At 55.9% G+C, this 15,863-nt stretch overlaps 4 protein-coding genes across 4 annotated transcripts; 2 read left to right on the forward strand and 2 right to left on the reverse strand.

Moving 5' to 3' along the window:
- Positions 1-384: 384 nt before the first annotated feature.
- On the reverse strand, positions 385-2,016 carry E0L32_005852 (uncharacterized protein; the record flags this gene model as incomplete). The annotated part of the gene is made up of 4 exons (XM_031140419.1): positions 385-411; positions 485-1,672; positions 1,793-1,849; positions 1,945-2,016. The coding sequence occupies 4 exons, from the start codon at positions 2,014-2,016 to the stop codon at positions 385-387; spliced, it is 1,344 nt and encodes a 447-aa protein (XP_030995360.1).
- A 1,416-nt stretch (positions 2,017-3,432) lies between these two features.
- On the forward strand, positions 3,433-6,591 carry E0L32_005853 (uncharacterized protein; the record flags this gene model as incomplete). Its single annotated transcript, XM_031140420.1, has 3 exons — positions 3,433-3,685; positions 3,761-6,259; positions 6,356-6,591. 3 exons carry the CDS (start codon positions 3,433-3,435, stop codon positions 6,589-6,591), a joined length of 2,988 nt encoding a protein of 995 aa, XP_030995361.1.
- A 1,034-nt stretch (positions 6,592-7,625) lies between these two features.
- E0L32_005854 (uncharacterized protein) lies at positions 7,626-10,870 on the reverse strand (the record flags this gene model as incomplete). Its single annotated transcript, XM_031140421.1, has 3 exons — positions 7,626-7,733; positions 7,802-10,447; positions 10,505-10,870. 3 exons carry the CDS (start codon positions 10,868-10,870, stop codon positions 7,626-7,628), a joined length of 3,120 nt encoding a protein of 1,039 aa, XP_030995362.1.
- A 3,171-nt stretch (positions 10,871-14,041) lies between these two features.
- Positions 14,042-15,669, forward strand: E0L32_005855 (uncharacterized protein; the record flags this gene model as incomplete). Its single annotated transcript, XM_031140422.1, has 6 exons — positions 14,042-14,181; positions 14,242-14,428; positions 14,485-14,737; positions 14,800-14,950; positions 15,011-15,371; positions 15,424-15,669. 6 exons carry the CDS (start codon positions 14,042-14,044, stop codon positions 15,667-15,669), a joined length of 1,338 nt encoding a protein of 445 aa, XP_030995363.1.
- Positions 15,670-15,863: the final 194 nt, after the last annotated feature.

Consider the following 15,863-nt stretch of genomic DNA (forward strand, 5'->3'; position numbering starts at 1 on the left):
TTCGTAGCCAGCATTGCAGTCGGTTGCATCGTAACGGCGTTTGATATACATCTTTTTCATGATCTCTACATCAATCCCAATCGTGATGTCATCCCTGGCATGTATGTAGTGAAGAACAAAAGCAGAGAGTGATGATCCAGATCCAGATCCAGACGAAGTTTCGGATACGAGTAAAATCGCAATGCACTGGATGATGGACCTGCGGTTCTCCTCCTCATAGATTCAAGTTCGTATTAGGCCACACATGACGACGATTCCTGTCCTGATCGCGCTCCCTCCTACGTCTTTTTTGTTTTGGTATTATCCACCGCGGTACAACGTGTCCCCGATTTCCGTCTTCTCCTGTTCTCACCATGCGAACAAGCCTCTCGTAAGCGGCGCTGTTTACATGATGACCTCGTTGGCGACATCCTAGACAGAAAACGATCACGATCAGCTAAAAGATTCATCTGGAAGGAGAAAAGAAAAAATAACAGAAACGTACCCTCTTGAGCTCCTTGAAGGGCAGGCACACGCAGTTCTGCACGCGGATCTCGTCGCCGACGGCGCACTCCTTGCCGAGGATGGTGACGGCCTGGACCTTGACGCCGTTCTTGACGATGCTCGTCGTGTGGCTCGTGACGGGCTGTGGGGTGCCCTCGACGCGGGCCCAGGCGCCGACGCGGCTGTTCCAGCCGATGATGGAGTAGAGCACGCAGGCGTCGTGCTTGATCTCCGAGTCCTCGAGGACGATGGACTCCTTGACGCGGGCTCCGGCGCCGACGGTGGCGCGGGCGCCGATGGAGACGTTGGGGCCGAGCTTGGCGGTCGGGTCGACGTGGGCGGTCGGGTCGATGAAGACGGGCGGGATGATGTTGGCGCTGGGCTGGGCGAGCTCCTTGGAGCCGCTCTGCCAGGCCTTTTGCAGGTAGAGGGCGTTGGCGGGGACGGCCGAGCCGGCCGTCTTGATCTGGCGCCAGAAGTCCTTGGTCTCGTAGACAAAGAACTGCTTGTTGTCGGCCATGTCGGAGAGGATGTCCTGCTCGAGGCGAATAACCTCGTTCTGGCGGCCCTCGTCGTCATCGTCGTCGTTCTGGTACTCGATGAAGCTGCTCTCGAGGTTGTCCGAGGAAGGGTAGGAGACGAGGCGGTTGGGGCGGTCGGCGCGGCGCTTGATGGCGCTCTTGATGGAGGGGAAGATGGCCTCGGTGGCGAAGAGGTAGACGCCGCAGTTGATCAGGTTGGAGATCTTGCTCTCGGGTTTCTCGACGTAGTGCAGGACACGGCGAGTGTGGTTGTCGGAGACGATGCAGCCAAAGTTTGTGGCGGCGTCCTCACTGACGCGGGTACCGAGGATGACGGCCTCGGCGTCCTTCTCGTTGAAGAGCTTGAGCATCTCGTTGAGCGGGAAGGAGCAGCAGACGTCCGAGTTGAGGACGAAGAGGCGCTCGGGGCGGCCCTTGAGGATGGCATCGCGGAAGTGGTAGAGGCCGCCGGCGGTGCCGAGGGCCTGGTACTCGCGCAGGTACTTGATGGAGAGGTTGGGGAAGTGGTGGGCGGCGTCCTTGATGAAGTCGCGGAAGACAGATTCGTCGTAGTAGCCGATGAGGTAGACCTCGTGGATTGAGGGCACCTTTTCAATGGCAGTCAGGCAGTGCCAGATGATAGGGTGGCCAGCAACGTCGAAGAGAGGCTGTCAAGACGAGGAGGCGCATCGTTAGCATGTGAACAGTGTCGCTTGCATGTTGGGGCCTGCGAGGGGTACAGATGCGGCGATCTTCGAGAGGCAAGAGGGGCGACAGCAGCAACTCACCTTGGGAACGTCGAGGGAGAGCGGGCGGAAACGAGTGCCTCGAGATGCGCCACCGACCTGTTCAGCAGAGTAATGGTGTTAGCAATCTGAGCTTGTTCTGCCTGCTCAATGGCAGGTCTGCTGAGAGCTCAAGGTGTCGATCGACTACCCACCAGAATGACCGCCTTGGTCACCGCCTGGCCGCCATGGGCATGCTTCTCCCGGAGGGGGACCTGGAGAGACATTGCGGTAAAGATTGAGGTGTCGTTTTCGTCAGGGGGTGAATATGACTTTGAGGACTTGGAGAGAAAAGGCGCAGCTCCAGAGAGGAGGGTGTAGTTGTGGAGGGAGATCGTAGTGGCGGTGATGTTGACAGCTCGCCTTCTTTGCGATGGTTGCTATGTCACTCTTTTTTGCTCAGAAGCCCCCTTGGCCTCCATCGTTAGTGCGCCCATGGCGGGGACTACATGCGCGACCCGGCCTTGGCTGGACCAAAAGGCCCAAGCTCAGGGGTCTCTCTACAGGTACCATGCGCCTGAAACGCGCCAGCCAATTAGCAGCTGTGGTGGCAAGGCATGGAGTCGTGCGTGATGCAACCTCTTGAAAGTCGATTGCTAACAATACCAAGCAGCACAGTACTACACCTTATCAACTTGTCGATTCTGTTTCACCAAGAGACCGATCGGTTATGATTCACAGACTGACTCTCAAGATGTCAGGATGGAATATCATCTTTTCTCTCCTGCTAATTACTATTCATTCTTCTTCCCAGTTGTTTACTTTTCTGTTGGTCTCAGGGTTGGCTGGGATGTGATGTAGTTAAGCTTCTTCCTTAGATAATCATGTAAAGCAGCTCACCATCTACAAGGAGAGGGTTCATCAGTCCACCTTCTTCCCAGACAAAAGCCGATACATTGGCTGTGCACAGCTCCCCGTACAAAATTGGATGCGAGAGCGTGAACAGTGCTTCCATACCTGGAAACCAGGGCTTCCAGGCAGCTGCCCCACTATTCTCTCCCCCCTTGTCCCGTCTGCCTTCTCCCCAGCCTCCTCTCTTTTTTCTCAGATTGCCGGCATCAACTGCTCTCTCGATTCACTCTGGACTTAGATCTGAATTGCTAAGCTGGTCTGCTACCTGCCTGCAAGTTCTTATCCTTGTTTATCGATCTCTGGGCCGAGCAGGAGGCAAACTTGCCTCTCTCCCTCCCACCCGCAGCGCTTTCAGGAGAGCAATCCACTTCCTCTTTTCCTCCCATCTTCCAACTCCATGGTCGCTGTTTGCAGTCGGTTGAGTCGAATCTGAGTTTGATCTGACTCCTCAGATCAGCTTTGCTTTGATCTTCAGATTTCATCAATCTGACCCTCTCAATAAATTCGGGGTTTCCCGTCCCAATTTCAGGTCTCGCTCCTGATTTCATCCACCACCAACCCTTCAACCACAACCCAACGGCCGGCGCCGCAAGGATCAGGGTGATTGATATCGGGTCTGGTCGCATCTCACTTCAGCCTCAGCCTCTTGAGAGGTTTCATTCCTCTGATACCTCTGTGAGATATTATCACGGTACCGTTCTTCTCTCTTTTTCAAGCCGCAGTGCTTTCCTCATCATCTCAACATGACAGCTGGATCCATCCCACTCCGCCTCAGTCCGACTAACACCAACATGATGGAGCAGACACCTCCGTCCAGCATGCCCTCGGTCATCAAGGAGGAGCCCGTGCAGAGCTCCCCGAGCCGCCGGCAACGCGCAGCCGCCAAGGCTTCCGCCAACAACACTGTGGCTTCGTCGTCAGCTGCTTCGACCACTGGGACTCCTCATGTAGATTCTCCACAGCAGAATAATCAGCCCCAGGTTGCAAACAATTCGCACCCGCGCTCTCAGGTGTCAGATTCTCGCCTTAGAAGGTCCGAGGCTCGTAAGTCCCATCCACCATCCCATCCGCCATTATGTATGGAAGATGCTGGGTTGAGACTGACTGAACTGCTTCCAGCGACCCTTGCTAGCAGCAGGGTTCATCCTCCGCGACCCAACTCCGTGGTCGGCACCGAGACAGTCGGTGCCAGCGACGTTCGTCTCCAGGAGATCCGCCCTCGGCTCCCTGAGGCCCCCATCATCAGCCCTGATGATGCCCAGCAGACCAGCTTCACCGACAGCTTCGTGTCAAACGGTCTTCCGCTCAAAGATATTGACGAGAAGGTCACTGCTTTCAACAACGTCCTGGGCGAATTGCAGCATCTCGGCATCCAGCATGTCGCCAGCCTTCCAGAGCTCGTTCTCGTCGGTGACCAGAGCGCTGGCAAGTCCTCTTTGATGTCCGCCATTGCCGGCCTGAGCCTGCCGCGCAGCGGTGGCACATGCACCAGGTGCCCCATCCACATTCGTCTCTCGAAGCGACCTCGATGGTCTTGCCAGATCCGGTTGCAACTCAACTACTACTACGATGCTCCTCAAGATACCGAGATTGAGACCAGTGACGTGTGCGACGAGTGCCCATTCCCTCCGTGGTTCGAACAGACTTGCGAGGTCAAGGAGTTCATGACCATAGATGACAAGAACGATACGGGTCTCATCGAGAAGGCTCTGTCCTGGGCTCAAATCGCCATCCTCAACCCCAGCACTGACTACCGCCGGTTTATCCCGGGATCTGGTGATTTCGCTAGGAATGTGGACACCAGCGCTGTTTTGCCCATGGAGGCAAAGTTCAGTCCTAATGTCATCGCCTTGGAGATCCAGGGACCTGGCTTGGCCGACTTGTCTTTCTACGATCTCCCCGGCCTCATTGTCAACACTTCTGACGGCGAGGATGAGTACCTCATCAAAGTCGTGGAGAATCTCACGAAGCAATACATCGAGCACCAGAAAGCCATCATCATCTGGGCCGTTCCTATGACCGCAGACCCCCAGACATCGTCTACTTTCACTGTCATCCGAAAGGCGAATGCACTTAACCGGTGCATTGGCGTCATGACCAAGGCTGACCTCCTCCCACCAGGCTCGGGCAGCCATACCCAGTGGTTGGAGATGCTGGAGGGCAAGCGGCACAAGGTCAAGCTTGGATACTTTATCACCTCCCGCCGGACCATCGGAACTGGGCCAATCAACCTTGAAATCGAGCACAAAGCTGAGGAGGCCTTTTTCAATCGGTTCTCCTCGGACAAGGTTTGGCCGCGGGAGTTCCACCGCCACGAGGATCGCTGCGGCGTTGAGCGCCTTAAGCGATATCTTATTGAGCTTCTCTCCAAGTCCTTCCGCAAGAGCCTTCCAGAGCTTCAGATGAAACTCAAGAGCCGTCTTCAGATCATCAAGCAGGAGCTTACCCAACTGCCCGAGCTGCCCCCCAACCCCGAGGCAGTCATCCGCACGAACCTTGCGCGCTTCGAGGAGAACCTCACTCAACAAATGCAATCGCAGGACTTCGCAGCCAAGTGGGCGAGAATCGCGGACAAGTTCCGCGCCAATATCCTATTCCTGAAGCCCAAGTACAAGCTGAAGGTCGGCGCTCCAGCCTCCGACAATGCCACGGACGACTTAGAAATTGTCAGCAGCCGGAGCTTGGGCCAGTCTCCAGCTAGTGGCGTCAAGCGCCAGGCATCAGTCGACCATTATGCCGACGCGCTGCCTGCGTCCCAGCGGCGACGGGGCGCGAACGGCGCCATCAAGACCGAGGAGCACCCCATCGGCTTGCCCATCACGCCCAGCCGACGCGGCGGTGCGGCCACGACGAACCTGGCGACTCCGACAAGACGCAAGCGAACGGGTGCCACTCGTCCAGGCGGGCCTAGTATGACGCTGGAAGACGTGCGCGAACTCATCCGCCGGTGCAGCAAGCCGGGCATGCCCAACACCGTCCCGGATGAAGTCAAGGTGCGGCTCTGCATGACCGCCGTCCAGCACTGGGATGAGCCGCTCGAAGGCCTGCTTGAGAACTCCATAGCGTTGCTGCAGAATAAGCTCCTCAGCATCCTTGGCCAGTCTCTCGGCAGCCTGTGCAACCGTCAGGTCTTCAAGAAGGCCACCTCCGTCATCGACGGGTTCTGTCGCGAGAAGCGCAAGGAGCTCGGCGCCCAGCTCATTCGACTCTACAAGATAGAGAGCTTCCAGCTCTATACGCTGGACAACGAGACCTGCCTCCGCCACGAGCACGCCGAGCGCCGCGTCCTGGGGCACATCCGGCACCACTCGCGCTGGCAGGCGCACCAGGACAAGCTGGACGACGTCGACTATCCTAAACCCGCGTCCTGGGATCATCTGACGGAGGAGCAGCGCGCTCAGGAGGAGGCCCGCATGGCCAAGGAGGGTGCCAAGCTCGGTCCTGATCCGTACGAGACGGAGCTCGGCGTCGCGGCCTACGTCCGCGGCTACTACCTGACCGCTGCGTGGCGCTTCATTGACACGGTGTGCCTGAACTTCACCTCGGCACTTTTCCCCGAGGTTGCGCCGTCGATGATCCAGCTCATGAATGCCCATCTTGGCATCTCTGATAGCACCGGTATGTTGTCATCCCTCTCTTTCTCTCCTTCTCTTATATGTATCGAACTAAACACGCGTGGAATTTGCTCGACTAACGAATCGTCTCATTATGCAGCAGAGGAGTCTATCTGGAAGGACATGATGGAAGAGGATGAGGAAGTCGCGAACCGCCGCCACGTGCTGCAGACCCAGGAGAAGACCTTTGAGGACGCCCTGCGCAAGATCGAGCGGCTCGGGATCGACAGCCACAGCACCAGCGGAGCCGACATCATCGACTCGGACGACGAAGACGTGACTTTTGGCGGCCGAGAGGCCTCGGTTGTCGACCTCTCCATGTCGGATGTCGAGTAAAAGCTGGCGACATGACACACGCTGTACCTTGTTTACGACCAGGGCTGTAAATTTGGCTTACCGTATATCACGAGTGGTGGAACCAGCAAATGATTTGTCTTGACTTGTCTTGCTGGATCCCATATGTAACAAAATGGCTTGCTTCGGCGTTTGAGGGAAAAGTACACGATGATCGATGGACCAACTAGACCGGCTGGCCAGAGTTGGTCGAATGAATACGGAATTACGAGTGGGGAAAGCACAAGTGTGTTGTTCCTTTTATTTGTTCTCGGCCAAGGGTTTGATTTGTACATGGATTTGCAGATACCACGATACCTGTCCGCTTGGACCAAGATGGACTCAGCCTAGCTCCTTTGTTCTTTTATCCGTTCTCTCGAGGAACAGTTATTCACAATGTCGTGGTCGAAACCACAGACGATAGCATGTCTAGATAGCTAAATACCAGGGTTGATGTCCATGTTCTGTAGCAGTCACGATATAATTACTGTGATGAGTGGTACCACGATTTGGGAGCTATCAAGTCCAAAGAGGGCATGTCACTGTGAAAAGTACGAGAATCATTGAAAGGCAAAATATCAATGTATTTGCGAGGCTTGCTTGCCCTTGAAACATTATAGAGATATCAAAACCCTCCCCTCCTCCAGGGTGGAATGAATATCGATGCCGACGAAAACGCCACCTATTTCCGGTCTTCCTGAGCCGGATGCCGTCCCCCCCCCCCCCCCCCCCCCCCCCCCGAAAAAAAAAAGTAAAATATATCCACCGGTATTTCCTGCCGTCCTTCCAAGACGCCCCATGATAATGCATGTGAATCGAGATGAGATAAGCTGATACCGAGAGGAGCAAATGCCATGATGCTTGCTGATGAATCGAGCGAGAGGGAAACAGAACGGTGTGTCGTGCTGAGTGATGCGTTGGCCCAAAGCCGAGATCTGTCTCGTGCTGTCAAAAAAGGCCTAGAGTCGTCGTCAGGTGAGTCGCGTTGAAATTCGTGTCGTGGTGTGCCCATAAAAATGGTACGGTGAGGGAACTGTTCACAGGTCCTCCTCCATAAGAGCCTGCACCTCAGGGGCGTTGAGAAGGATACGCTTGCCGAGTTCCTCTGGTGGTTTGCCATCGCGCACAGCGCCAAAGTCGAGAATCTGAAGAAAAGAAGTCAGTACGAAGCTTCAAGTTGGTGATGACAAAGGGAGAAGGGGCGGGAGCTCACCTCTACGTAGGTAAGGCTGTCTCGCTGAACGGCAGCGACACAGCGCCTGCCGTCAAACTTGACTTGCCAAACCCCACTCAGATCGGTCAAGAGGTCTTGGATGCATTCTCCGGTATGGATATCCCACATCTTGACCGTCTTCTCGCTGCCAGAGATGACCTTGCGCCCGTCGTGCTGGAAGCAGGTGATGGCGCCGGTGTGAGCCATCAGTGTACTCTTGCACTTGCCAGTCTCCGGATCCCAGATCCGCAAGGTGCTGTCAGCAGCCGCAGAGACCAGCCGCTCATCGCGCAGATCAAGAAGACCAACCAGGAGGGAATGGCCCTCGAGTGTATGCAGACAAGCGCCGGTGTCGAGATCCCAGATCTTGACGAGCGAATCCATAGAACCAGAGATACAACGGTTTCGCTTGTGGTCGAGGACGACGCTGTAGACCTTCTGGCTATGGCCATGCAGAACATGGAGAGCTTCGCCAGTACTGATGCGCCAGACGCGCACGGTGCTGTCGTAGCTGCCAGAGACCAGCGTATCGCCGTGTGCCGCAATGGCACGGACCGAGTGGGTGTGTCCGGCCAGAATCCGAATGAAGTAGGGGCAGTCAGACTCTTGTGCCGGGATACCGGTCTGGATGTATCGCCTCGAGCCCGCCTCAGGTAGGCGCCAGACGCGCAGCTGGCTATCGCGGGATCCGGTGATGATCAAGGGCTTTGGTGGCATCATGACCGGCTTTCCGTCCTTGACTTTGCCCGTATCAGTCGGCATCAGAATCTGCAAGCATCGCACGGTCGAGGTATGTCCGTAAAAGACCTGAGTGCAGAGTCCCTTCTCGATATCCCAGACACGAACAGAGCGATCGGTACTGCCGGAGACCAGCACATTTCCTTCATACTGCAGTGCCCAGACGCCGCCCTCGTGGCCTTCAAGTCTCCTGCGGAGCTTGCCCGTCTTGGTGTCATAGACGTGAATCAAGGTGTCGTCAGATCCGGTGATGATCTTGTCTTCGTCAAACTGTAGGCAAGTAATGACATGGCGAGGGTGGGCCGCGAAGGCGACATGACTGGGCTTGACCTTGCCGCTGGTCCAGCTCTGTCGGATCATGTAGTGGCGCCGGTAAAGCGATTTGAACAGGTGAAGCTTTCTCAGACTGGGGAGGCCGATGGGAGGATCGGGCACGGCGATGGCAGCGGCGCTGGCTGCCGAGATGGGTCCCTCTGACTTGTGCATCTTCATGACGCCGAACGGCTTGTCATCCTTTGGTTGTTCTTGAGTGCTGGTGCGTCGCTTGGATCGCTCGGAATTGGAGAACTGGTTGAATCCGCGCTTACGCTTGGACGATCGCTGCTTGCTGGCAACCTCGGTCTTAGAAGACCGGATGAGCTCCGATTCGGTCGATGTCAGGCGGTTATGCATGCTGAGATCTATCTCACACCCCTCTGGTCCATCGGGGTCCTGCCAGCCCCAGCCCTGGGTAATGGCTCGCTGGAGCTCGCCAGGAGAGAGCTCGAAGCCATCTCGATCGAACAGTTCTTTCCAGCCAGTCTCGTTACTATCGACGATATTACGCCAATGTTTTGAGACCTGAGCAGCTCGACAGAGATCGCGGTGGTCAAAATAAGAGAGCACGTGGAGACTCAGCTCCGTGGGAAGCTGCTTGAGGAAGTCGCACTTGAGAGCCGGGTTGACGACATCAGCCACCATGTGCAGCGTCTTTCGGGGACATCTCCGGAGCATCTGGTACATGAGAAAAGTCTTGACCTCGTTCGGCATGGCATCGAAGCTCTCCAGCATGGCCCGCGTGTTCAAGATGCTCGTGGGCTGTGTCTGCGTCCGTCGGGGCCGGAAACGATCTTCGGGGAGGATGAGTTCCATAGACTCGGCCTCTACCGTCGATTGCGACTCGTCTAGGTACTGCTGGTGGTGGCGGTGATCAAGGCCGTGAGAGTATGTCGACTCGTCAGCCTCGTCCTCTTCGTCCTCTTCCTCAGCCTGCTGGAAGGGTTGCAGTTGAGCGGCGGCCAACGTGGGCGACAGTCGGGGACTAGGGAGGGTGGCATCCTGGGCAGCGACCGTGTTGATGGTAGGCCGGGTCTGACTGGGGCCAAGGCCTGCATTCGGGAGGGAATCTTCCGGCTCGGCGAAAGGTTCGGCGTCAGCATCCGTGATAGGAGGGGTGGCCACCGCGCTGCTAAAGATGGTATGCGTATCGCTCCCGGCAGGGCTCGCTGCCTCGTAAGCAGAGTTGGCTTGGCTGGCGGAAGAAGCCGCCGTATTCACATTTCTATCGAGCGGCAGCGACCTCAGCCTGGATGGCCGTTCCAGGACTGGTACAGTCTCTGTGGTGTCTGGCGTGGCCAGATAGGAATCCGGTGCACATCTACCAGTCCGGTCAACATCTCTCCTGGCAACCGCCCGACGGAGCTTATCCGAGACGGCACGGGAGTGTGCAAGACTGCTGGCACGGGTAGATCGTTTGCTGGCGGCCAGGCTCGGGGAGGTGGTGGTCCGGAGGCTCAGACGGCTCGACTTGCGGGTTGAGGAATCGGTAGGCACGCGCTTTTCGTGTTGCGAGGAAGGGTCGGCCATCGGTGTGTCGAGGCCAGAACGAGCCGGTGCATCGGCGAAATCGAGGGTCTTTTCAGCCACGCTCTGCATGCCACTGTTAGCCGGAGTCGAGATGGTCCGTTTGTGCCGGGAGCAACTAACCTCTTCAATCGACCGTTCGTCCTCGAAAGAGCTATCAAACCAACTAGGCTCGATATCGAGGTCACCAAGATCGACAGTAAAATTGGAGAGTTCCGGCGGTGTCGGTCTCGCGGCAAGGGGGTACTCCTTGGTATCTAATGACTGGAGAGACCTGGGTTCTTTGACAAAGAAGGGCGGATAGGATCGCTTCGTTGTCGTGGTGGTGGTGACGGTCTTGGTCTCGACACATTCGGCAACTTCAAACTGCAGACGGGCAGCCCGGTGGCTCACGCTGTTTTCGGGCTCATCCCAGCTGACCGAGACCCTCTGGCTGGAGGACGGACGCACCGACATGGTGGTCTTCTGGACCGACGTCGGCGTGCTCATTGCGTCGAGAAGCGGGAGGAGGTTTGGGCGAGGTAGAGTGCCGACGGAGCGGTGGGACGTCCGCCGAGGCTCCAAGGGTGCCTCTACAGGACGGCGGGATGATGCAGGAGCGTGCCGACAGAGATGCGGACACGCAGTTCTAATGTAGCCGGCGTCCTACGATGGGCATGACCTGCTGTCGAACGAAGAGTGAGGCGTGTCGCTGGCGTGTTGCTTGAAGACCGGGGTCGCTTTTTGGGGTGTGGCTAGACGCGGGTCGTGAAAGATGGCAACCGAGGCCTTTTGAAGGGGAGAGAAGGCGGCGGGCTAGAGCGTAGGCAGGAAGGCACCGGTGTACAGCCAGGGAGGGAAGGCAGTCGAAGATGGAGATTGATTAGGATGAGATGGGGATGGCACGGGTGCAGAGGGGGTAAAGGCGGAGAGGCGGAGGGAAAAGAGGCGGCTGTTGCAGGGGTCGAAGGGCGGAAAGGGGAGGGAAGAGGATGTGGCTATTCGACGATGACCCCAAAACGTCTGGCTCGTCTGTGTCCTGTTTTCTTTGTCGGTATTCTGATCCTGACCTTGTCGCCCGAAAAGAAATCCCAGTGTGTGAGTGAAGCCGGGCAGGTGGTCGGTCGGCGGTGGGAGGGAGGTGATGAAGGCGGGTGTGGGTATGGAGGAGCGTCGCCGATTCCACACAGCCGTGGTGGTTGATGTGGTTGTGGTGGGAGGAGTGAGCGAGGCTTCAGGTGGTGGAGATGGAATGGACGCCTCTGTTGAAGCGGAAGCGGATGGCGGCGGACAGAGGGACCAGACTGACTCCAGTGCTGGTCTGGTGCTCAGCGTGACGAGAGGGGGTTGACAGTGGGCAAAAAAGTGGCCCATGGAACCAGGGCCAAGGCACGAGCACGGGGTATGGGCATGGATGGGGGGGGGGGCCCCTGTGATGGGATCGAAAAGAATGGGGACTTCCCAGTATGCACTCTACTCTGGAGATGGGATCTGAATTTTCCCACTTCCGCTGCCTTGTTCCTTTGCGTTCTCGATCAATCCAATGGTCGCTCCAGTCTTCCAGTCTCCCGACATCCATGGATGCAATACAGGTACGGAACTACAAGTACTTTAGGTAACTACGTGACCTCTTGCGCCCCCTCTGTCACTCCGTCATCCCCCCTGCCAAAATTCCACCCCTCTCTATTTTTGCCCCTAGCGAGGAAATAGGGTGGGCACAGAGGCAGAGAATTCTGCCACCCGCCGTCCCGGCCACTTCCCTTTTCACAGGTACTCTCGTAAGCCGCCGCCGGCGTGACCGCCTGCAGGCAGAGTCCCCGAGGCGTCTCACCAGCCACTCACGTGGACTCGGCTCCCTCGCCTCTCTCCCCTTACGCTTACGTGCCTGTACTTGTAGGAGTACGTAGTTCGCTGATTTGCCTCACGCGACAGCGATCATTCGGCCACTCCTTCATCGCCAGCTTCATCTACCTGGACTAACGAGAGACCCTGTCCGCGTACAAGAACAAGGTCGACCCTCGAGTGGTGCCAGTTCTTAGCAGTTCAATCAATCAAGCAAGCAAGCAAGCCCTTGCGTCACCAGGCTCACTCTCACTCTCACTCTCTTGGTGGCGCCTGGCCATTACCTAAGCCGCAAGAGTGCCAGCGCTTGGTCAGCCACAGCCTCATGATGTTTTCTTGTTCTTTTTCCTTTTTTTTTTTTTTTGGCTGGAGGAGCCGAACAATCGCGGGTACCTATCACCACCAGCCGGTCTCATGGCCAGAATTAGCTTAGCCTGCGAATGGCACCGCGAGAAACTTGGGAACCTGAGGTTTTAGCTTCCGTACCCAGTTTTACGCGCCCAGAGGCCTGTTTAGGCGACCCGTTGGTTGGTACAGAGGTACTGGCCGGGCCCAATTGCTGACCCTGGCCTCGGCCCGCGCGCTGCACTCGCGCCCGAACACCAAAACGCGGTAGTCAAAAAGTCGCAGCCAGCCCCTGACAATCTCTGGGTGGAGGAACATGGAATCACGACGCGTCCTGGTCCCTTTGTTCATGCAGACCCATCCAGCTCATCGCACGGAACCATCTGTATCGCGTTTAATTGAATACCGGGGATTCAGGGGCCTCTAGCACGTAGCCAGCATGCATCCATTGATGTTACTAACCCCCTTTCTTGCGGTGTGGGCGCTGTTTTGCCAGCCGACATGCTGTGTCCTCCCCCTTGCCTCAAAGGTCCAGCTGGCCAGGGTCAAACAACTCCTCGCCTTGCCTGCCGTTGTTTCATTTTTCGATAGACCAATAACCCTCCTCAGCTCATTTTTTCAGCTGCAGCCTTGCGACTTGCCATTCTGGCTGCCGAGGAATGTATCAAAACCCATCTGTCTGTCATCACTGAACTCTGCACTCACTCCACAGAGTTGACAAGACAGAACCCGTCGTCTCGGGAGCATCCAATGAACCAAACTTGTTCAGAAACGGACTTGCCGCCAGCGCCAAGATCAGCAGAGCAAATGCAATGCCGTGCACTTCGAGAGGGACTTTGAGCTTGTTAAGCATATATGCTCAAGCCCACTTTTGCTGAGAACCGTGGTGCTCCCACGTGGGAAAACATTTCATCACTTCAATTGCCGTGCAGCCCGTAACCTTCAAATTGCAGGTCTTGAATGCATCCTTTCCGCAGAACTTCGTTTCATGTGTCAAACAAGTTGTAAAGTAGTTAAACTTCGCAGTGCCCGTGAGTCATCTCTGTAGGTCGTCATGACCTAACCACTACACAAAATCAGAGTTGTGATGGCGTTGTACGGACCATTCCTTGCGCGGCGTGGTTATTGGGCTCCCAAAATTCACGGTGACCCAGGAACGAGCGAACATCCCCCTCATACGAGGCAGTAAAACTGAAGTCCAGAAAATGAATCAATTTGGGACTGTCCTGTCCAGTGCCTAAAGCCAAACTCCTAAACCATCCGTAGCTCCTGCCTCGCGAAGCAGATGGATATTCCAAGTGCCTTCCCAGTCAGGCCAGTCAGGCAGCAGGCAATTGGTCCCGAAATACCATCAATATCCTCGACCAGACACGCATTCGAATATTTCCTACTCTTTCAGCCCTGAATCATTTATGCGTTGTGGTCGTCCCAAGACCACAAGCGACATCAGATCCAAGTGCCGATTCTGCGATAACCACCACACAATCCGCCGCTATGGGTCGCCAGCGAGACTCCGAGTTACTCAAGATCATCCTGACAGCTTGTGTGAGGATCCTTCATCAACCCTACCTTCCCGTGCGCGGTCCGCTGACTAACATGGACGGCCCGCAGCTCAGCAACCTCATGTTCACTCGGTACTGACTTCCTTCCATTCCCTCTGCCTGCATAGTCCGCTCTAATCCCATATCCTCCAGTGGCGTTTTCCCAGCAGAATGCTTCCAGAAGCTCTCACGCGAGCATTTCGAATCAGCTTTCCGAGACCTTATCGAGTCGAGCGGACCTGCACAAGAAATACCGAAAGACGGCTTCCTCGACGCGAACACCTTTCTCTTTCCCCGTCGACACCCTCACAAGCAGTTTGGCTATTTCCTCAACCTTTTGGTAGGCTCAGAAGCAAGCCGTAGTATCTGGAGCATGAGACTGATTTGACGCTGCAGGAGGGTAGCATCTTCCCGGTTATCGAGGACGCTGGTCTGGTGAAACTTCTCTTGTGTTTCTTCGACAGTCGTGCTGATTCTCCCGAGAGCCTCGTCGAATACTTCAAAATCAAATTCTACTATCATGAAGATCATAACCAGGAGATTGTCATCACTTGGTCCGGGATCGGCAGACTTGGGACTGAGATGCAAACAGGAGGCGACACCTTTTGTGACATGGCCGAAAACCTCAAGACTTTGCCATGCTGGACAGGTACTCGACCACCCAGACCCTTTTCGGCTGCTTCGCCGCTGTGTCTAACCGAACTTTTCTAGGCCCGATGTACAACATGTTCTTGATATATCCCAAAGCCGGGTATCCCGATCGCTTCGGTTCTGGATGGCACCTTGACTACGATGTGACCACGGCAGAGACCGTCCTAGCCCAAAGACCGGGCTTTTCCACATTTGTCATGAGCCAACTCACGTACGTTCATCTGCGTCTCAAATGAATGACCAGCGGCTAATGATTAGGGGCTTCTAACAGAGTAAGTGCCATGGACGCTCCTGAGCCCGTGTGCCCGAAACGAACCCCCACCAAGTCTGAGAAAGACCGGACCCCCAAAGCGAATGCGAAGGTATTGGAGGGGAGTGAGACCAAGCGAACCAGCTCTCTCGACGAAGTACCAGAGTCACGACCGGGTCGACATATGTATGATCTGCCAGCCATTGGGGCAGTATCTGGCCACGCTCATAAGGGACGAAAACCAGGGCGCCCTTCGACCAAAAATCAGGCTCGAGGAACCAAAGTTGCCAAAGCCACAGCTCCTAAGCGTCCGGCAACCAAGAAGCAGCGCAAGATGCCCCATAGGAAAGCAAAAGACACGGTGTTTTCACAATCGCAAATCGTACGCTTCCATACCCCGTTTGAATGGCTCTGTACTAACTGAACTACCGTAGCCTGTCTTTGAAAAGGCCACGAACTCTTTGCCTGCAACCCAGAAGCTTGAGTCGCAATCCCTCACGCAAGCGGCGGGCGACAGGCAGTACAAACACGATGCAGCAACTCGGGCAGGCTTTACAGAGCCACACAATGAAGCGGGCCAGCCTCTGGGATTTGACCGATACCTATCCGAGGCACAGGATACCCAGCAGGTAGAGGCCGATGAGGCCAGCTTTGGGTTCGCTACCTATCTCATGAAGTAGGCAGCGATGAGTTCATTTGATTGCAATCTCGGGGCCTAGACGTAGGTGAAGGAACCTGTCCATCTTGGCTACTATTTGCTTTGCCATAGTTTTGTTCTTCTTATTCCCATGTCACATTCAAAGTGCAGGAGGCAAGTCGTAAGGTTAAATGTCTATTAATTTTCAAGCACGGAGTAGACTCCGTCTATCAATAC

Source organism: Thyridium curvatum, assembly GCF_004353045.1.
Source record: "Thyridium curvatum strain D216 chromosome Unknown NODE_32_length_403697_cov_78.906415, whole genome shotgun sequence".
In the NCBI taxonomy this organism is placed as follows: domain Eukaryota; kingdom Fungi; phylum Ascomycota; class Sordariomycetes; order Thyridiales; family Thyridiaceae; genus Thyridium; species Thyridium curvatum.